Here is a 22,630-nt window from a genome sequence, read left to right as displayed (position 1 = left end):
GCATGGTGAGAGGGTGATTTATGATCTGGAATTGGGCCGAGACAACGGCCGAGCAGGTTGAGAGCCCAACCGTGCATGGGGCCGAGATGATTGACTATCCACCCGGAGATGGGCTGCCAGAACTTGGCCCGGGTAGGAATTGGGCCAAGTGTAAGCCGCCCCGGACCGAAAAGAAGCTCGGCAAGGCAGTGCTCGGTTGGACCGAGCTGCTTGATCAGGGGATGGCTGAAGCCAGACAAGCTGAGTGACCGGCGTCCGGAAAGGCGTGGTCAACCGAGGAAACCGTTTGATCGGCAGGAAGGCCGACCACAGGAGGTGCCCGGGCTAGGCTCTGCCGAGATGCCGCCTAGCCCGGTCCTCCTTGGGTTTATCCAGAGAGGTGCTTGGGTATGAAGCATAGCACGGCCGTGGATAGAGCAGCTCGGCTGCCGGGCTCCTGCTGAGTAGGCAGGCAGTTGAGATTAGGTGATGATCGGCAAGGTTTATGCTGACAGATGGGATAGCGGAGCCACGTGTCCGGAGATGACTGGGAGTGGATATGGGGCGCAGGGGGTATATAAGCATGTCTGCGCCCCCCATACGCGACAGATGAACACTTTGTAAGGAATTTCTTACACTCAAACACTTCCCTCTCTCTCTCTCTATCCTAAGGTGTGTGCTAACTTGATCGTCGGAGGGTTTTTCCGGCCACATACCGCCGGGTAGCTCACCATTATTTGCGCGCAGGTGATCGGACATAAACGGAGCTCGGAAGAAAGGAGTACGGGATTGCCGGAATATTTGCTCCCCGTACACATGGTAAGTGGGAGATGTTACAATGAGCACTCTTAAAAAGGTACATATGGTATGCCTTTTATAATTTTTTTACAAAATTTCATAATTTAAACCCAAAATGTCATAACTTTTTCACTAAAAAAGTCATAATTTTTTTCACTGAAAAGTGTCATAACAAAAATCACAAAATGTCATAACATTATCATGCCTAATTTTAGTTCGCTATTTATAACTTTACTACAAAATGTTATAATACACATCACAAACAATCATAATGTTCATCATAAAAAATCATAACTTTTTTACAACGTGCACCATTTGAAAGGGTGCACAAAACATTGTAAATTTCTCTGTGGAATATATATACTATTCCAAATTCCAACTAATTTAATACAATTCTGTAGTTTACAAAATAGTTAAATAAAATTAATAAATTTTCTACCAAACCAATATGATTGTTGTTTTGTGAAATCGTGTTATAAAGAATATACAATTATAATTAGAAAATATAATTAAGCTTTTTAATATATATATTTCCATCTCCCTTTCTTCTATTCTTTCCTTATGGCTTCAATAAATAACAGATTGGCAACAAACAATTAACAAATGATTTCTAGGGATTTGTTTGACATTGTTGCAAGTCTCTTGTTTCTTGTTTTCATAAAACAGAGCAAGTTTTTTGTTTTTTTTATTTTTATTTTTTATTTTTGGGGCAAAAAACTTGTTTGGTGAGTTGCCACAACTAATTATTGAATGATTAATTAGGGAAATTCTAATATACACCCCTTTAAAAAAGGTGTACCATATGCATCCCTATTTATGTTATTTTCTTCTTTAGCTATAACATTGATATTATTTTAGTGATGATTCATGAGTTTTTTTAGTTATGTCTAATGTTATGTTTAGTTATAACATTTTTTTTTTAATTATGACTTAGAAAATTAAAATTATGCCATTTTTCTTTTTAATTATAAAATGCATATGGTACACACTATTTGAAGTAATGTACTGTAGTGTTTTCCAATTAATTAATACATTGTTACCTGATATGATAAGTTTACTTCTGCATTATGTTCAGCAATGACAAACAAATGTTTTAGTTCAGTAGCTTTGTGAGTACATCCAATATGTATAGAAAAAAAAAAAAATCATTGATAACTGTTAGGAATTAATCCTTCTTAACTAAGATCGGTGAGACACGAAACAACAAACAAAAAAGAAAAAAAAAACAAATCAAACAAATCACACACATAAGAACGCAAGGATTTACGTGGTTCACCCCAGAATAGGGTTACGTCCACGACTGCTGCGGTTTTCACTATGATTAGAAAAATGCAACTCTCTTGACCTAAAAGAGGCCTCCCTCATCTATTTATAAGTATAAAATTAGAGTTACACGGAAGCAACATGAGAATTACGAAAGTACCTAAAAAAATTTCGGCCAGGAGGTAAAACCCCCTAACCCCCCTCCCCTTGGGGGAGGCCCCCCCAAACTCCCCATTAGACCCAGTGTTAGAGTGAACAATAGCATTGAGTAAACAGTACTTATCAGGTCCACCGACCCACCAATAACAAATGGAGGCAATCAAAGACAACAACCAATGTTCATCAGATAGTTTGGTTTTTGATATGTATAAAAAGAGGCAGAGTATATAGTAGATTTTGGGAGCTTTCACATCTGCAATTTCATATTCACCACCAGCCTGCAACCAATAGCATTGGATATCTAATTTTAAACAGCATTTTACATCCCCACACTTCATTGATGGATATGCATGTTGGGGTAGTGGAAGCATGAATGGGATTCACTGAGATTCACTGAGTTCAAGAAGGATATGAAAGTGATGAGAATAAAAATTGCGAAAGGCAGAGTTTATATACTTATTTAGATGAACAAAGACTTGCTGATAACCATTGGATGACTAAATAATCTAGAAAATAGCTCAGAACTTACAGAACAGCTGCTGTTAAAAGAGATCAAGTAATTCAACGGCCTCTAGAGACAAATGGCTCTGTGATTGTTACTGATGGAACAGAAATTGGTGCCTCATCCTGTCCATTTGTGGCTTCACTGAAATCCCGAGACTTAATTATATCACTCAAGTTATCAGGTAATTGAGCTTCACCTTCCAAGTATTTTACGACATCAGACATGATCGGCCTAGCTGCAGCCACAGCATGTGAGCAAAGCAACCCGAGCTTCAACACCAACTCAGCTTCCTCAACCACATACTCGGTTCCAAGACACTGATCAATGGCCTCAAGAATGTTTCCCCTTTCCAAGCACTCAAAGACCCAATCTATCAAAATTATCTTCTCGGGAGAAGCCTGATGTTCCACCGGCCTTCTACCGCAGACAACCTCTAGCATGAATGTCCCAAATGCAAACAGATCCGTGCTTGTATTTGCTTTTCCAGTACGAGCCAGCTCAGGTGCAATATAGCCGAGAGTACCTGCCACGTGAGAGGTTTGAGGATCGGCTCCATGATTGCATAATTTGGCAAGCCCAAAATCTCCTAATCTTGCATTGAAGTCACTGTCGATCAAGACATTGCTGGCCTTGATATCTCTATGAATGATAACCTGTACCCATTGTTGGTGCAAATAGAAGAGGCCTGATGCTATGTCTTTGATGATCTTAAATCTTTGCATCCAATTTAGCATCCCCTTGGGTTGGCCATAAAGAAACTTGTCTAGACTTCCATTGGGTATGAAATCATAAACCAGGAGGAGTTCTTGCTTATGCCGGCAATAGCCAAGGAGGCGGACTAAGTTTGGGTGGCGCAGCCGGCCTATGGTTGCAATTTCTGCTACAAATTCCCTCATTCCTTGTCTCGAATCATGGGCAACTCTTTTGATGGCAACATGTATATTCGACGTTGGTAGCACACCCCGGTACACCCTACCAAAGCCTCCCCTGCCAAGAAGTTCTTTCTCTTTGAAACCCTTTGTTGCCATGGATAGAACCTTATGACAGAATTTATGAGGGCCGTACTGGAACTCCCAATCCTCCAGCTCTTTCGTGAACTTTTTCTTCCTCATGATTAGCAGAGCACCAAAGGTGAGGACTAGGAGTACAAGAAGTCCTATGAAGGGAACAACAATTGCCAATGCCAACATTCTCTTTTTATTTTCTTTCACTTGTGGTGTCCCGGGGATATTGGGAAGGTGAGACAGGTCAATCGGTTCAGCTTGACCATTCATCTTAAAACTCCAACCTAGTATGTAATGAGATGAGGCAAGTAAACCTGTGGAGGTTGAAAAGCCTACATACATGTAGTCATGCAGGACTGGTGAAAGATCTCGCGTCAACGATAAGAGTGGGAGGTCAGGCTTGGGTACATAAATTGGAGCAAGGGTAACATTAAGTTGCTTGTCTACTCCATTATATTCCACCCAAACCTGCATTGGGTCACCGCTTTTGAGGTTTAGATCATTAAAGGTATCATTTTCACGTGTAGGAAAGTAACCTGAACTAGCAGACTTGATTGATTTCAAGCCGTTAATATCGATGCCAACATGGTTGTCATCTATGTCCTCGAATTCGAAGTCTTGGACGGTGTCTAGCTCAACAGCAACAATATGATTTGAACTAAGCCCAGTGTTGGTAGCATTGAAGATCCCAAGATATTGGTTAGATAGAGCTCCTTGGAGCTCTTTGGAAGGTGAAACAACAAAGGCCAATCCATGGCCACCAAGTCTTGGGTACTCCGGTACAATTGCAAAGATGAAAGTCGTAGAGAAGGAGATGACACTACCGTCATTTGTGGAGTTCTTGAATTGGAGGGGAAAGTTGTAGAAAGCGTGACCTATCTCTCGCATTGTAGCATTGGTTAGCGTGAATAGGCCATTGGAATCAAGCTTTGCAGTTCCACCCAACTTCAGTGGGTATCCATTAAACATGAAATCATCAGGAGGACTGCTGGAATATACAATTTTCACAAGGATAGATAACCCCACGATCATGGTCATGTAAGGCATGACTAGCTTATCTTCCAAATGTTACATCAAAATGAACTATTGTCTCCTTTGGAAGTCTTTTAAGTCCTCATGACTTGCTTATCTTACAAATGCAAACTAAACTACTGTCTCCTTTAAAGTCTTTTTTTATTAAGTCATAACTAGCTTGTCTTTATCCACACACATTTTCCACGCCGTGGAAGCCTGTAAGTCTCGCCGAAGCTCATGAGGAAACTTCCGCTACCATTTTAGTCTAAACGTGGGTCACTTTTTTTATTTAATTTTTCAACAAGTAGATCCCAAGGGTTCTAAAATGGTTAGTCTTCTTGGGGCTTTGCTTCTTTTCTCTCTCCAACTACTCACTAATATGTTCAATCTGTGTTCTTTCACACAATTCAATGGGTAATTATTCTGTGATCAACGAATACCACATACTTGAGTCAGAAATACCCAAGTGTTTGTTAAAATTCGAAGTTTGGTACAGACACGCAAAAAAAAAAAAAAAAAAAAAAACTGGTGTAACATGCCCAAGTATTCGACGAAATTCTCAAATCAAATAGAAATAATATTTAATATCTTTAACCAAAATTGAAAAAAACAAAAAACAAAAATCAAAAAAATGAAGAAAAGATGTGCCGTATTGGAATTGACATGTGGTTCATGGTGTGAATGAAGGGATAAAGAACTTTTGGCTCTTCCATTTTCCCTTCCACACATTTTTTCTCTCCTCTTCATTGGGCTAGCTCACTCACCATATGATGGCTATGCTTCAATCACACTACTATCATCCATGTGAAGTCCTCATTAAAATAAAGAACTTGTGGGTCATTTTCATTCTATCTTTCAAACAATAATACATACCGATAATTTATTTATGAAAAACAATATGCGAGTCTATTTTCTAAATCTACTTTCTAGACTTTAAAATGGGTAAGAAAAATAATTGATTAATGATAAGAGAAAATATGAGAGAGATAAGATGATTGACTGCCATTGGAAAAGTGGGTCTTTTAGACTTAAATAGTTAATGCCTTTCATTTATTTATGAGAAAAATGTTCAGAGTGTTGTCACATACATTCTTGATATGGTTTCCGTCTTTACTCTCGCCTCTTGCCCCTCTATTTTTATCTCATTGGGAAGTCAGGCTGCACCAACGCCAGTCAAGTGCAACGTAATCAACGACGTGGTGGTTGTTGCATCAGTGGTATGACTTTGATCTATTTCATTAAATTATAAAAATATCTTTGTCATCGTCAGTGGCGGGAACTTGAGGAACCCTACAGAGTTGGTGGACATAGAGGGCTACCAGAAGCTGGCCAGAGATTACTTGTCGGTGGTGACAGCTTGAAGTACCCTACAGACTTAGTGGCCAGAAGCTGGCCAGAGATTACGTGTAGTTACTAGCTAACAGCCAAAAGGTGGCCGGAGTTGGCTAGAGGTCACTAGTGACCAGTGGTGCCACAGGCCGGTGTGGTTGGAAGAGAGGGCAAAAAATGTGAAACCCGCTTTGAATACAAGTAAAACACACCATTTTTTTGTTTCAAATTTTTTTTGGACATGTTTTAGATCAATTTAATTTTTTTAAAAACAAAAGCAATATATCAAATAAGATTTCATACCAATAAAAATAAGATTTCATTTCCAGGTTTCAAAAAAATCAAAACGAAAAAAGAAAACAGGAAAGGGAAGCATTACCAAACAAATTTTAGTTGGGACTGGGCTAGTGTTCAATGCAACCTAACCTCAGACCGACCAAACTTCTAACAGCAAAATTGTATGATTTCCCCAGACTTTTTCCAGCAACAATTTATTTCATCAACCATAATCAAGCTTGCGTGACAATAACTACGTAAGAACATAAAAAACTTCAATGAAAATTTTCTACATCAATCACTTGAAAATAATAAAGCATAAATAAACATAAAAATTTATGTTCCTTAATCACATTACAAGTGCAGGATAGATAACAATCCCTACTTCGGAAAAAGTGAGAATTGGAAGGAACTCACAAACTATAATTCAAAATTCCATAGAACCATGGTTCATGGCACCAAATGAATACATTTACCACCACAAAATGAGATGTAAAGCGCCAAATATGTAGATGATACTTTGAATGATTGCTGGGCTTACAATATTTTCCACTTGTGTTCCAAACCACCACAAATTCTTGAAATACAGCCTGCTGCACTCATTGGATAACCAGAAACTGCACAAATTGGGAGTTGGGATTTATAAAAATTAAAAATAAAAATAAAAAAAAAGGACAACAAAAGAATGTACCATAATTATGCAACCAATTAACAATTGATATTAAACACCATATTAGAACATATAATCTTCAAAGTTGGGACCAATATCTACTTGAACAATCAGTTCTGGATTAGATCTCTACATTACATGGGGGTCAAAGCATGTCCATGTGTAACTTTTCTACCTCCCATCTAATTTAGTTTCAAGTGTTGAATATGCACATATATACCATCTTATGTGGTGTCGATATGGGTATTCCAGGCTGAAGCAAAGGGTCCAAGAAACATCAACAAACAAACAAGATGAACAACTGCAGAATGCTTATGAGACCTATGCAGTATGCTCATGAGAACTTTGAGTAAGGTGGTATGTATATGTGACTTAAAGGACCTTAAAACTTTGTAATCTATATATAAATATAGTTGGATATATAAACTGTTATAATGTCAACCAACCCAAAATTACAGTGCTACTCCATAGATGGATTTGATAGTAGAAGACTATACATGATATGTTATTTGCTCATAAGTATATAGAAGACATTCTTCAGCAACTTTCAACCAACAAGTCTACCTTGAGGGTTAATACAACTTGATCAAGAATGCAAATAAATTCCAACGCAACCAATGCACAATATAGTTTGTAATAGATAGGCGTCCAGGAAGCACAAGTACTCCAAAATGGATGCTGTGTCGGTGTCCAATACATAGGAAGCACGGACACTCCAAAATAGATGATGTTTACACGTCTGACACATATCGGAACACCGACATGCCGCATTCACATGTGTCCGTGTGTCAAACATGCCTATCTTATTATTTTTTTCCTGTAGGACACATTGGGGACACTTCACTAACACGCGTCCTGTGTTCCGATGTATTTTCTTTTTCATAAATATTTTAGAAAGTAGATTTAGATCGAAGTAAAATATATAGAAATAAAGGGGAACAAGTGAAAAAAAAATACACCCACATATATATATATATATATTGATGCCACTTTATCTATGTGTCCTAAGTTTATATTCATATAAATGGCAAATGGAAGTATATTAAAAATTTTGTCATATTCCCTCCGTGTTCGTGTCTTATTTTTTTTTTAAAATCATTTTGTCCCATGTCCATGTTCGTGCTTCTAAAATAGGCATTCAATCTCCAATAGTCCACACACAAGATACCAATTCCTTCAGCACATGTAAATAAGATTCTAAACCAACTAAACCACTACCATCTAGATAGCACCAACAAAGATGCCAAGTACACCAAAGAAAGGAAATTAGATGTGAAAAGATGTGTACGAGGCGTAATTTCTACTACAAATATTTATTCAAGAAAGTTAAGAAAAAAATTCAGAATTAGCTTACTTGAGATAAAATCATCTGCATAATCCTTAATATCAATTTTCCCATGGGCCATTGCACCAACCTGTACATGCATGGGGTCAAGAATGTGATACCAATCAAGTGCATCCAAAATTTAAAGCATGAGTAGCTTCAGACATACCACAAAAACAAAATTCACATCATCACTGACAGCAGCCACATAGTCTCGTATATCAACCAATTTTTCTGAACTATAGGAGAAGCCTGATATGCAAGAATGCAATTTCATCATTTCTGCTTGATGCCAATTCATCAGATAAGAACCCTTAAAAGGATTGCTTACCTATTTTACGAGAGTTGAGCGGTAAATACTGTGTTACCGGGTTCTTGATCACACGCAATAGTTTTTCACGCTTACCAACAGCAGTTATACTCAATTTTTGTAGCAGCTGCACTGAAATGATTATTGAGAGACTTAGAAAGTAGGAGAAAGACAATGGAATTCCTACAAGGCAAACAATGGAAAGAAAAGATAGTATATATAGCAAAATAAGTGTTTGGGTAACTTACACATGATACCAGAAAAACGCTTATATGTCCTTGGAATACGAACATATGGTTTAATTTCAAACAGAACACCTTTCTCCGTTTTCACATACAATGCTCGTAATCTCCCAGCTTTATTGAGGGGGCTATCTAAAATTGCTAGGATAGCCTGCAAGGCATCAACTTTATGATCAGTGTGGTTGAAAAAACAAGTTAATACAATTTAACATAAGCCTCATTAATACTAACTAGAGAAGCAGCCAACTGGCTGCTAAAAATATTGTAATCAAACTAAGTTTTGGACAATGCAACTATGTAGAACAAAATGTAAGTCGATCAAAATGGCCAACGAACTCCACTCCGCTGCACTATTTTGAGGCTGAAACCAACAAGTTCTCCTGAACTGAAGCATCCTTGTTCACTACCAATTACCAAATCAAATAAATCAGGAAAACAAATCCTCCAAAAAGTGACCATGCCACAAGTCAAGCCAAAGCTTCACTCTACCCCCATTACCCAATTTAAAAACGATTCTCTTAGTAAATTCATCTCACCTTCATAATGCTCTTCCACAAACCCACCCCATATGGCCCATGACTGTCCCCAATCCCCTCACAAAACAACAAAGAGGACAGGAAAATTGTATAAACACTCAAAATACCTTGGTTTTACGGCTACACATATTACATAGTTGGAATGTAATTAGACAGTTCTAAATGTGGAGTGGTTCTTCTTCCACTATGGCCCTCTTTTATTCATCTCCTGCAAACATCCTCTATTTCATAATTTTTTGTTTTATCCTTTTTGAATGTTTCATCTTATTATAGGAGAACTAAACCAAGGAATAAGAACCAACTTTTTCTAATCATTATACTCAGTGTTCTAGAATGAACGTGGTACAATGTTTTTTGAATGTAGGTGTTCTCAAATGAAAATGTACAATGTTTTGGGAACATAAATTGTTGGGATGCTGGTGTTTCCTGATAATCATGATTTAGACTTATATATACCAGTGTAGACCATATGTAAACAGCAAAAAGTTAAAGCAACTGAACTTTTCAACAAAAAGGATCTAGACTATAAAAGTTCAGTACCTGATGGGCAATGTCTGACCGGTAATCAGCAGGATTTTTGTTATTTCTTCTCAGAAAATTGGCATGATCGTCTGAGTTCAAAAGCTGGTAACTCTGTATGGATAAGAAAAATCTATTAGACAAAATTACATGCATTAAGCACTTAATGCAGACAATAAATATAAATAATTCCCTCAAGAAACACAAAATTACAACAATGATGGAAGATCCTTAAAAATCCCAACCAAAATTCAGCGGTAATTTAAACCCAATGATGGAAGATCCTTAAAAAATCCCAACCAAACTTCATGATTAAAAGCTGAAGACTAAATCTTTGAGGGCTTAATACATGCCAAAAAAAGGCCATCGAGAAACACACAACTACAATAAAAATTCGAAATCACTACATTCCTAAATCCAAAATGAATAAACAAATTTAAAAAAATAATAATAAATCACATAGAAATCCAATTGAAGAAGACAAAGATAAAATTTTTATACAGACCTTTCCGACTTTTGCAACTTCCAGGGAAGCCTTCTCAAGAATGAAAATAGCCCCAGTCTGGGCCTTGTGATCATACGGTTGAATCGGAATACCGACAAGTTCGTCTACATTTTCTGTTTGTTTCTCTTCATCTGGTGCATTTTCTATCTCCTCTTTACCCATTACACCCTCTATTTCCTCTACTGTAAACTGTTCTATGTCTTGTCTATCAGATTTCTCTTCTCTATCAGATTTCCCTTCTCTACGCTTCCGTTTATGAGGTTTTGTCCGTGCCATTTTGTGGTTCAAGCTTTAAATTTTTTGTAGAAGAAAACAATATCAGCATTGATACAATATTTTTTTATTATTCATAAAAATTAAGAAGCAAAGAACCAAAACGACTGAGAGACTGAGCTTGAAGGAAGTAGGTATAAATTTTCTTGTAAGTAGAATCTTTTATAATTTACATGTTTATGGGGAAAATTAATGTGTTTTCTTTCTAATTTTTTTCCCTCAAATTCTCAGCAACCAAACAACGATACAAACAAATTGTCAGCAAAATATACAAACAAATCCAGAATAGAGACCACATATATGAAAGAACTAAACTTTGCAATAGTATCTGAATCTGTTCTCACCTTCTTTCCCGGCGCCGTCAGAAGAGGAGGAGGAGAGAAGACTACAGCTGTACTGAGAAAAGAGCCCGAAGAGGAGCGAGAACCAGTTAGGGTTTGGGCTTCGCCCGTGCAAGGCCGAGCCATTATTACAGTTTTATATTTTGATAATTTTTTTTAAATTAAAATATTATTTTATGAAATTGAATAGAATAAATCATTAAATATATAATATAATGGGAGCTTTTTTGATAAATTCATTTTCTAAGAGTTTTATTCCATCCACCCATATTCTTTTTTACTATTCCATTAGGTCCAATTTGAGATAAGAAGACCAAAATACTATTTTCATCTACTTATGTTTCATTTAGTTCACATTATTTTCTTATGTTTTAATAAGTCTTATGGGTGACATAATTATCAAAATACCCTTGATGTGAATGTTCACACCGTCAATGTAAATGTTCATATCGTCAATATGTAGGGGCCCGGCCCATGTCGATCCTGGTGGGTGCCCGGAAAAATTCGAGTCGGGCCGGGCCGGTCCACAGGCCAAAAAAATAGGCCCGGCCCGGCCCGTTGATAATATGAATATTTACATTGACAAGTTAACATTTACATTGATAGAAGTGTAAAATTGGCCTGCGGCCCGAAACCAGCCGGCTGCCCGGGACGGGCCCGGGCCGGCCTGTTTACAATGTGAATATTCACATTGACATATTAACATTGACAAGAGTGTAAATTTGGCCCGTGACCCGTAGGCAGCCCGAAGCCCGGCCCCGGGCCTGGGTCGTGGCAGGCCCGGCCGGCCCGACCCGTTGACAATGTGAATATTCACATTGACATGTTAACATTTACATTGATAGGAGTGTCAAATTAGCCCGCGGCTTGTGGCCGGCCCGAAACCCGCCCGCAACTCGTGGGCTGCACTGGGCGGGCCCGGCCGACCCGTTGATAATGTAAATATTTACATTGATATATTAACATTCACATTGATAAGAGTATAAAATTAGCCCGCGCCCCGTGGCTGCCCGAAACTAGCCCATGGCCCGTGGGCGGCCTGGGGCGAGCTCGGCCCGGCCTGTTGAGAATGTAAATATTCACATTGACATGTTAACATTCACATTGATAAGAGTGTAAAATTGACTCGCATCCCATGGGCAGCCCGAAGCCCGTGGGCGGCCTAGGGTGAGCCCGGTCCGGCTCGTTAACAATGTGAATATTTATATTGACATATTAACATTCACATTGGTAGGAGTGTAAAATTAGCCCGTGGCCCGTGGGCGGCCCGAAGCCCGCCCGCTGCCTAGGGCGGGCCCGGCCCGGCTCGTTGACAACGTGAATATTCACATTGACATATTAACATTAACATTGATAAGAGTGTATAATTGGCCCGTGACCCGTGGGCAGCCCGAAGCGCGGCCCCGGGCCAGGGCGGGCCCGGCCCGTTGACAACGTGAATATTCACATTGACATGTTAACATTTACATTGATAAGAGTGTAACATTAGCCCATGCCCCGTGGCTACCTGAAATACGCCCACGGCCCGTGGGCGGCTCAAGACGGGCCCGGTCTGGCCTGTTGACAATGTGAATATTCACATTGACATATTAACATTCACATTGATAAGAGTGTAAAATTGACTCACGTCCTATGGGCGGCCCAGGTTTGGGTTTGGGTTTGGGTCCGGGTCTACCCCGGGCCGCGAGCGAGCTTCGGGCAGCGGACAAATTTTACACTTCTATCAATGTTAATGTTAACATATTAATGTGAATATTCACATTGTCACGGATCGGGCCAAACCCACCTCGGGCTGCGATCGGGCTTCGGGCCGCCCACAGGCTGCGGCCCAATTTTACACTCCTATCAATGTGAATGTTAACATGTCAATGTGAATATTCACATTGCCAACGGGGCCTGCCTGCCCCGGCCCGAGGTCGGGCTTCGGGCTGCCCACGGGTCACGGGCCAATTGTACACTCTTATCAATGTGAATGTTAACTTGTCAATGTGAATATTCACATTGTCAAAAGCCGGGCCGGGCTCGCCCCGGGCTGCCTACGGGCCGTGGGCGGGTTTCGGGCAGCCACGGGGCGCGGGCTAATTTTACATTCCTATCAATGTGCATGTTAACATGTTAATGTGAATATTCACATTGTCACGGGTCGAGCCAAACCCGCCTCGGGCTGTGGTAGGGCTTCAGGCCGCCCATGGGCTGCGGGCCAATTTTACACTCTTATCAATGTGAATGTTAACATGTCAACGTGAATATTCACATTGTCAACAGGCCAGGCCGGGCCCGCCCCGGGCCGCAGGCGGGCTTTTGGCCATCCATGGGCCGCGGGCCAATTTTATACTCTTATTAATGTGAATGTTAACATGTCAATGTGAATATTTCACATTGTCAACGAGCCGGACCGGGCCCGCCCTGGGCCCTCCCCGGGCCGCCCATGGGCCGCAGGCGGATTTTGCGCCGCCACGGGACGGGGGCTAATTTTACACTCCTATTAATGTGAATGTTAACATGTCAATGTGAATATTTACATTGTCAACGGGCCAGGCTAGGTCAGGCCCGCCCTGAGCAGCTGTCCAATTTTATACTCTTATTAATATGAATGTTAATATGTCAATGCGAACATTCACATTGTCAACAGGTTGGGCAGGGCCCGCCCACGGGCCATGGGCGGGTTTCAGGCAGCCATGAGGCGCGGGCTAATTTTACACTCCTATCAATGTGAATGTTAACATGTCAATGTGAATATTCACATTGTCAACGGGCCGGGCTGGGCCCGCCCCGGGCCGCGGGCGGGCTTTTGGCCGCCTATGGGCCGTGGCCCAATTGTATACTCTTATCAATGTGAATGTTAACATGTCAATGTGAATATTCACATTGTCAACGGGCCGGACCAGGCCCGCCCCGGGCCGCCCATGAGCGGCAGGCGGGTTTCACGCCGCCACGGGACGGGGGCCAATTTTACACTCCTATTAATGTGAATGTTAACATGTCAATGTGAATATTCATATTGTCAACGGGCCGGGCCCGCCCTGGCTCACGGGCGGGTTTCGGGCCGCCCACGGGCTAATTTTACATTCCTACTAATGTGAATTTTAAAATATAAATGTTCACATCATTAAATTGATAATCGTTCAAAAAATATTTATAAGGGTATCAAAATTAAATATAAGGGCATAAGTGTCCAAGAAAATAGTGTAAATCAAGAAAATGGACTTTATAGAATAAAACTATACATACATGGGACTAAATGGGTTAAAAAATTCCTTCATGGACTTCTTGGGTTAAAACACTTCTAAATTGGACTTATCAATGAAAATCCCTAATATATTATATAATAAGTTGTGTATTTTGATAATTTTTTTAAAATTAAAATATTATTTTATGAAATTGAATATAATAAATTATTAGATATATAATATAATTATGTAGTATGATATGTATCATTTTTTAATTTGTTATGCATTTAATGATATACACTTCAATTCTATTACCATATTGTTTTGGTTGATTTTATGAGTCTTTAACATTTTTCTTAAATTTATAAATAAATAAAAAAATAAAATTATGGTGTGTAACTTTTCTCAACAAATAAATATAAAACAAATATTAAGATAATTCTCTTATTAAAGAAAACGACTAAGATAAGTTACTGACTAATAAAGAAACAGAAGAAAATACATATATATACAAATGACTAATTTTATTAATATATAAATCATACTCACATAATAAATAATCAATTTTTTTAAAAATTAAAATATTGTTTTATAAAATTAAATAGAATAAATCATTAAATATATGATAGAATTATGTGGTATGATATGTATCATTTTTTGATTTGTTATACATATCGACTTCAATTCTATTACCTTATCATTTTGGGTAAATTTATGAGTTTTTAATATTTCTTTCGAATTTATATATAAAAAAATTATAGTGTATAGCTTTTTTCAACAGATAAATATAAAACAAATATTAAGATAATTTCTCCATCTAAAAAAAACTACTAAGATTAGTCACTGAACTAATAAAGAAGCAGAATAAAATAGACATATATATATATATATACACACACACAAATGACTAATTTTATTAATACATAAATCATACTCGCATAACAAATGATCAATTTTATTAACAAGTAAATTAACAATTTTTAATGATATGAAAAATATTTTTTAGTTAACCATTTTGTTAATAAATAAATCATAAAGTTAATTAACAGTTTTTAATGATATGATAAATATTTTTCAATAAACAATTTTGATAATTTATTATTGCATAGGAGATTTTTTTTTTCCCTTGAATATTGTGTTAAATTAAAATTTATAACAAACAATAGTTGTAATTTTTGATATTATAAAGGGGGATGCACCAATAAATCCCAAATTAATAACTTATGCACTGTTTAGTCCTAAAAGTTTTCTTATAGACTGAAAGGTCCCATTACAATGTTAATAACATCAGATACAATGTTAATAACATCAGAGTCATGTTACAAACATTGGATTTCAAACATCTAATGTTCATCAAATTCCAATAATGTTTGAAAATATAGGATGAAAAACATCTAATGTTCATCAGATTTCAATAAATTTTGAAATTATAGAATGAAACATCAGATCATTTACATCATTCACATCATGTTGATGTAAAAATGGGACTAAATAGAGCATAAGAAAACTTTTAGGACTAAATGGTTCAACGTTTCTAAAACTAGGACTTATGGGTAAATTTTCCTATTATAAAACTGATTCATATTTTAAACAAACTTTATGAGTGCATTTGTAATTTGTTCAAAAACAAAATATTTATATTTTATAATTGATCAAGAATGTTTGCGTAATTATAAAAAAAAAAAAAAACTCAGTCCGAACGGATTAGAGGGTACTGTTGGGCCCGTGAGGGCCTATCACAAGTCCCGTTTTGATAATCCAAATCGTTCAATGTATATAACTCGTCAAGTACTATATCCCTGTAAAATATCACGTTGATCAAATATCGATAGTTATCTCATCAGATCATATTTCTTTCGACCGTTTATTTTTTCACCGTCTATTTTTTTTTATACAAAATTGATTTAATTACGTAACTATCGATATCCGATCAATATAATTTTTTGCAAGTTATAGTACTTGACGAATTCTATATATTAAACGATTCAGATTATCGAAACGAGACCCGTAATGAACTTTCACAGGTCCAACAACACTCTCCAATCTGATCACAAACTAGAGAAAAGCCAGACCCTTTAGAAATTATTGAGTTCTTTTATCTCTCTTTCATATTTATTAAATTGTCAATTTTATTACATTTCTCTTCATCATTAAAGGTGTTTGGGAAAATGAGTTTGGCTAAAATAGTCAAATAAAAACAAAATAAATTAAAATAATTAATGAAATAAAGTGTCATTTTTAAATCATAATTATTTCATTTTTTCTCTCACAATCATCAAATCAATTACCATCTCAAACGCAATTTTTTAAATCAAGTTAAAATAACTAAAAAGTCAATTAAAATAACTAAATTCTCAAACGAGTCATAAATATAATTACTATAAAGATCTTAAAATTTGAAAATAAAAAATCCTTTTACCCTTAACCTACCTTGACCACTCTTCACCCAATCCCCACTGCCTATCACTATTACTAAGGCTGCAAATAAGCAGAGCTAAACTGAACTTTGGTGAGTTCAAACTCAAGCTCATTTGCTCTGATCGACTTAGCTCAGCTCGATAAAATTATTATTATTATTATTATTATTATTATTATTATTATTTATATCATTTAATATATAAATAATATATTTATTATATAATTTAAATAAAGATAAACAAACCGAAAATCGAGCTTAATCGAATTCAAGCTCAGCTCCTTTACTAAATGATTCGAGCGGAGTCATGTCTTTAACAAGCCAAGACGAGCCGAGTTAATTCACTAATAGTTGAATTCATTTGCAACCCTAACTATTTCCACTCTCCCTATCACTCGCCACCCCTCCCCTTCCACATGTTACCATGTGTCACTGTTCAATCCCCACCATACCCACCTTCCCCTTTCCTCACGACCACTACCCTCCCTTCACTCCCCAACCTAACTCGCTCTCCCTTGCCATGGACCTAGTTTGGAGATGAAAACATACTAGAGCAACACAATCACCCTCTCTTCATTCCCCAATCTAACCTCTCTCTAAACATATTAGGGTTTTGATTAATTGGTTGGGGTTTGTGGCAATGGAGCAGTGGTCATAACGGATTGAGAGTGGCAGTCATAAGGGAGGGTGACATTATGAGAGCGAGGGCAATCACAAGTTGTGACAGATTAAGATTGTGTTTGATTTATAAATTTCAAAAAGAAAAGAAAAATGTGTAAAATGTAAATAAAATATGATTATATTTTACACACATTTCACCTATTATTATTATTATTTTTTTCCCTTTTCAAATTTCATCTCAAATTCATAAAGTAAATACAGGGTAAGAAAAGTCATGGCAAGGTAGCAAAGAGAGATAGGTGGATGTAATTGGAATCACATTCTTTAATCCTACATATGTCTTAAAAAAAAAAATCCACCAAAGGCAGAATAAGTTTGGGCGTTAATCCAATCCCAATCTCATCTGCGAATGAAACTTGACCAATGGCAATGGGTGTTGCTACGACCATTGGATGTGAAATTACCATTCATACCAGAAGCATCATTTTTACAAATTTCATTAGCACGACTTGCAGCCAAAAAACAAAAACTAATTTAATTTACAAAACCTTCCCAACAATACTATGCATTTCATGATCACCATAAATATTCTGACCTACAAATATAGAGGCCACAAAAATAAAAATAAAAAGAAGAAAGTGGGATTCATTTATTGACTCCTTACAGCAGCTAGTTGCTTCTTAAGGTTGAGGACCTCCAGAGCATAGGAAGCCAACTGAGCCTTGAGCTTTGTGGAAGCCTCTTCAAATTTCCTGTTCATGACATCCAACTCTTTCACTGCCTCCTCGTATCTAATTCGAAAGGCATTGGACTTTGCTTGTGTCCCTCGCAGCCTCATCCTAAACTTTGCCTTTTCTATACTGTTGCTGACTTCACCCTGTTTATGTAAGAAGCGTTACATATAGAGAAGCAAACCAAGTAAAAAAGAACATGAAATTAACAGTTGAAATCCAAGCTCAGTTTGTTTGCATATACATGAAGCACAACTTGTGGCTGATTAGATGGCAATGACGATCATTTTTTCCCCTTCTAATTATATAGGCTATCAATCCCTACTAAGTGTACATCATATGTTCAGTCAAGCTACTACAGAACCCACTCTTGGGAGTCATGTACCATTTGTATTGGCAGAAAACTTTTTATGAAATTTTTTTTAAAAGATGTTTTCCATATGTCTGGTGCCGATCTTAAAAACCAATGTGTCAGTGGTTGTATTGCTGGTGGTGAAGGTGGTAAAAGATGCACCACCTATTCTATAGGTAAGAGATGCAATACAGAATTTTTACCGATAAATAAATAGTAACATGGACACTTACACTCTGCATTTTTGCTTCCAGTCTGGAAAGCTGACCAGTCAGCTCCTCCACCTCAGCCTTTGCCTTCAGTAACTGTCAGTAAACAACCATCATATTACTTGCTATCCCTAGATAAATTGAGGTGAGAGAGATAAGAACAAAAACCTACATTGTCATCATAATTTTCCCCACACAAATCCACTTCAACCTCAGGGCTCTGCTGCTCTTCAATCTGAGCCATTAACTTATCCCTTTCCTTTGTAATAATAAGAAGCTCGTTTTTAAGAATCTGCCAATGGAAAATACACAATTAATTAAGCATAGCAGTACCAGGAATCCTCAAAATAGTTTTCCCCTCTTTTGCAAGTAGAAATCAATTTTTTTTTTCTTGGTGGTGTAAAAAACTCTAGCCTATTGGTACTTCGTATAGAGCCAAGATGAAACCTGGAAGTCATCTATCAGAACTGATCCCTTATGTAAATCTCTGACTTGGTTTAACAAATCTTCCTTTTCTTCATTGAGCACACTTGACTCCATCTTAAGCTTCTCTACTTCCACGCAAGCATGATGATGCTCTGAAGCAAGCATTTGTAGTTTTAACTTCAAATCCTGTAGGTAGAATTAGCTAAATATGCATACCAAGCAAGTCACAATAAAAAGAAGTTCTATAAACAAGTGATAGCACAGTGGCACTTACTTCTACTGACTTTTTACACTGTTCATCAGCAACTTTAAGCTCATTTCTTAGCCTATCATTCTCCAGGGATTTCTCCATACTGCAGGAAAATTAATAGTATGAGGCTATTGTTTTCTGAATTGGTACCAAAAATAATTTGTATAAAGTAGATCCAAAAGGAATACAGGTTGAAGATTCTGTGCACTTGATATGCTATCAGCCTGTCAGAGCTTGGTGCAGAGAGTATGATAAATCCAAGGGCAAGGCAATTCAGGAATTTCTCATGGGATATGCATTGGGTCTTGAACCCAGGTTTTTTTTCAAGTATTTTGGGTTTTGAACCTAGTCGATGCTTTTGTATTTATGTTAAAAGAAAAGTTTTTGTATATATAATTGAGAAGCTATTTAATGCCAGAAGTGCAGTAAGTTGGCACCACTCGGAAGTATAATAGCTAAAACTATACCGATGAACCAAGTTTCTGAAAAAAAAAAAGGCTAAACAAACCTGCAGGTTTTTTCCAATTTCACATTTTCCTCGGAGCATGTCAATCTCTCCTGAAGGACCTTGCATTCTTCTCTACAGGATGCTAACTCATTTCTCACCTTACAAGTTAAAAAATATTCATCGTCAAAACACGTGACACCAATTTGTAAGCAACAAAAACAAAATTGTGGACTGTAAGTTTAATTTTCTGCTGTAAAAAGGTAGATACTGACTAACAACCCAAAACAGTTGAGACTTTTGTTGTCCTAAGAGTAAATGTTGTATAAAGATATATGTGAAGCTGGAACAGAAACAACTGTATGAAGTCCGATAAGAAACCATTTCAAACAAATCAAAAGGTGGATTATTCATATGCTTGAAATCCTGAGTTGGTAATATCCCATTCACCTACCATATACTATATGAAGTCCGATAAGAAACCATTTCAAACAAATCAAAAGGTGGATTATTCATATGCTTGAAATCCTGAGTTGGTAATATCCCATTCACCTACCATATACAAGACATTCTATTACTAACATCCACATTAGCGTGCTTTGTTGGGTAAAATTGATCACCCACCCAGCGACCCCCCCCCCCCCCCCCCCCCCCCCCCCCCCCCCCGCGCGGCAAAACAAAATTCCCCACCTAGCAGACATGAAAGTTCATGTCAGACATCCTTATGAAGCAATTGGGAAGTCACATATGAATCAAGTAAAACTTTGCAAAACATGCAGACATATTCTTCTACATTTATTCTGAGGTTGAATTTTAAATTTTACCTCTGATATTCCTTCTGATAAAAACATAGTCTCAGCATTATATAATCTTCCTTTCTCTTCTATGGCTTCAATGGAAGCTTTCTCCTTAGCAGACCATATGGCCTTCTCCTCCTCCATTGCCAAAAGAGCTTCAGTGAGTTGCTGCAAAATATGAGATAGAATCAGACAATCAACATTACAGCTAGATACAAAGGATTAAAAATAGATCATCTTTACTATTCAACTACCATAGCCAACTCTTCCTTTTCTTCGACCAGCATGTTTTTAGAGCTTTCTAGTTCTTGATTGTAGGATGTTGATTTTTCTAAATGTGATCTCTGGAATAAGAGAGAAATATAAGATGACAGATTAAAAGGATTGAAACAAGAAATCACACTACCATAATAATATGACAAATAAAAGTCTTACTAGAAATTAGGAACTTGGAAATCACGAAATGAAAAGGAATATATGGGAAAGCTTACAAGGTCTGAAATCTCTTCCTCTAAAGTATTCATTTTTGAGTTTGACATGTTCAAATTGTCAGATAGAGCTTGCAGGTCTGAAGCCAAACTTTGACTTCTAGAAATGGCCATTTCTTTTTCCTCATTTGCTGTTGCTAATTCCTCTTCTAAAGAGGCAATAGTTGTCTCCATCTCAAATGCAAGAACTTCTAGCTTCTTGTATTCATCCTTAACGTCAGAAAAAAGCAGAAATAAATTTTAAAACTCAAGTATGCAACTTGTTCTGAACAATTTCAGTCATATAACACTGAGAAAACTGCAAAAGGAGAAAATTCTTAATATCCTGACGTAGCGCCCCCCCCCCCCCCCCCCCCAAAAAAAAAAAAAAAAAAAAAAAGAAAAGAAAAGAGAGAAATAAAATTAATAGTTCTTTTGTAGACAAGTTAAATTCATTTAAGTAAAATTAATATGATTTGTTTGCTCATTAAATAAAATTAGGAATATATAAGATTTCCTAGATATATGGATATCCCAATCTTCATGTTCATATTTAGAATCCAGACAAAGATATCTTCACTGCGAATGACTGATAATGCAATCATAGTATCAGCAAAACATGTTGAATTTTTATGATTCATTATGCAGGACAAAAAAATCGCTTCAAATGATTATTCTAGCTTTGAAATCTATTATCGCAACTCCCATATGCTAACTTTGCTTTCTTTGCATTCACTTTAAACTGTAAACGTGTTCTAGACTTCTTAACAAAGGCAAATTTAAAATTTTTCTTTTATCCCGAATCATGTGTCTCTCTCGTAAGACCGAGAGCAGTAAAAAAAAAGAAAAAAGTATCAAATCGTACCATCTCTGTAATAGGTAAATGCCTCTTTTTCTCTTGAAGTCGTCAGAATTATTCGTAATAAGATATTGGCAACAATTGAAAAGGTCTTATCAATAAAATTTCCAATTATCTGCGATCTAGGCATAGGTAGAAATCCATTCTATAATTCTTCTCATTACCTCTCGTGGGAAAATGATCCCACTTCGAGAACAACTATTGAACTGGGAAGAAAAGGGGGGAAAAAGTAAAGTCTAAGCGCATATGGCACGAAAAGGAAATCCGATTTCAGTAAGACTTGATATGAATCGTAGTTCAGATTCAAGTCGGTTCAGCCATCAAATTTAAGCACAAATGCTTCTTTTATTTCATTTTATTTTGGATAAATCACAAAATGCTTTTCCATTTTGGCATTGGTATATGTGAGGTGCAGACCTTCACTATTTAGGTTGAGCGGTGAGATTAGTTGACTTATATATTGATAAGTCCGCACCTAGGCATGTTGGCTAAAGCTAAGCCATCTAACACTTAATTTGTCCATTTAGATCCATATGAAGTTGTTCTGCATATTTTCCCCTGCCTTGCTCTCTACATCAAAAATATTGTAAGAGAACATTTATGGATATACTTTGTTTCAATGTATCTAATTGAAGCCCACTTCTTCACCTGGAATGTCTGGTCATAGGAAACAGAAAGACCCTTTGCCCTTCTCGGATCAAACACATTTGAACTCCTGTCAATAATGGAATCACGCTTCCTCCCAGCAAGTGACTCCCGTTTGCTGATATCACGCTGGAGAGACTTTTGGGCATGCAATTTTTTTAATTCTCTCTCTGCGCATGCTTTTTCACCCTACAA

At 37.2% G+C, this 22,630-nt stretch overlaps 3 protein-coding genes across 7 annotated transcripts in view; all 3 read right to left on the bottom strand.

Annotated features, from left to right (window-relative positions):
• Positions 1-2,361: 2,361 nt before the first annotated feature.
• Positions 2,362-6,491, bottom strand: LOC114314247 (L-type lectin-domain containing receptor kinase V.9-like). The gene is made up of 2 exons (XM_082890935.1): positions 2,729-6,491; positions 2,362-2,592 (listed from the first exon to the last, which is right to left on the bottom strand). Exon 1 carries the CDS (start codon positions 4,753-4,755, stop codon positions 2,761-2,763), a length of 1,995 nt encoding a protein of 664 aa, XP_082747061.1. The 5' UTR covers positions 4,756-6,491; the 3' UTR covers positions 2,362-2,592; positions 2,729-2,760.
• Positions 6,492-6,629: 138 nt separating this feature from the next.
• Positions 6,630-11,205, bottom strand: LOC114314249 (uncharacterized). Its single transcript, XM_028260709.2, has 8 exons — positions 11,051-11,205; positions 10,434-10,722; positions 9,950-10,042; positions 8,880-9,024; positions 8,653-8,763; positions 8,491-8,573; positions 8,352-8,412; positions 6,630-6,944 (listed from the first exon to the last, which is right to left on the bottom strand). The coding sequence occupies exons 2-8, from the start codon at positions 10,707-10,709 to the stop codon at positions 6,865-6,867; spliced, it is 849 nt and encodes a 282-aa protein (XP_028116510.2). The 5' UTR covers positions 10,710-10,722; positions 11,051-11,205; the 3' UTR covers positions 6,630-6,864.
• A 6,519-nt stretch (positions 11,206-17,724) lies between these two features.
• LOC114314215 (kinesin-like protein KIN-7O) overlaps positions 17,725-22,630 on the bottom strand; it is a 29,931-nt gene continuing 25,025 nt past the window's right edge. For 3 of the 5 annotated variants that reach the window (XM_082890930.1, XM_082890932.1, XM_082890933.1), the window contains 10 exons: positions 22,439-22,624; positions 20,956-21,162; positions 20,719-20,808; positions 20,492-20,632; positions 19,731-19,828; positions 19,247-19,325; positions 18,994-19,158; positions 18,719-18,838; positions 18,541-18,642; positions 17,725-18,131 (listed from right to left, as the gene is read on the bottom strand). In XM_082890930.1, coding sequence (XP_082747056.1) covers positions 17,904-18,131; positions 18,541-18,642; positions 18,719-18,838; positions 18,994-19,158; positions 19,247-19,325; positions 19,731-19,828; positions 20,492-20,632; positions 20,719-20,808; positions 20,956-21,162; positions 22,439-22,624 — 1,416 coding nt within the window. In that variant the 3' untranslated portion in view covers positions 17,725-17,903. Of the gene's footprint in view, positions 18,132-18,540; positions 18,643-18,718; positions 18,839-18,993; positions 19,159-19,246; positions 19,326-19,730; positions 19,829-20,087; positions 20,220-20,491; positions 20,633-20,718; positions 20,809-20,955; positions 21,163-22,438; positions 22,625-22,630 lie in introns of those variants that run through there. The other 2 variants (XM_082890931.1, XM_082890934.1) reach the window with 2 other exon arrangements.

Source organism: Camellia sinensis, chromosome 10 (genome assembly GCF_055761805.1).
Source record: "Camellia sinensis isolate YWXY chromosome 10, ASM5576180v1, whole genome shotgun sequence".
Lineage (NCBI taxonomy): Eukaryota > Viridiplantae > Streptophyta > Magnoliopsida > Ericales > Theaceae > Camellia > Camellia sinensis.
The sequence above is the reverse complement of the archived record's forward strand: the minus strand, read 5'-3'. Positions and strand labels throughout refer to the sequence as shown.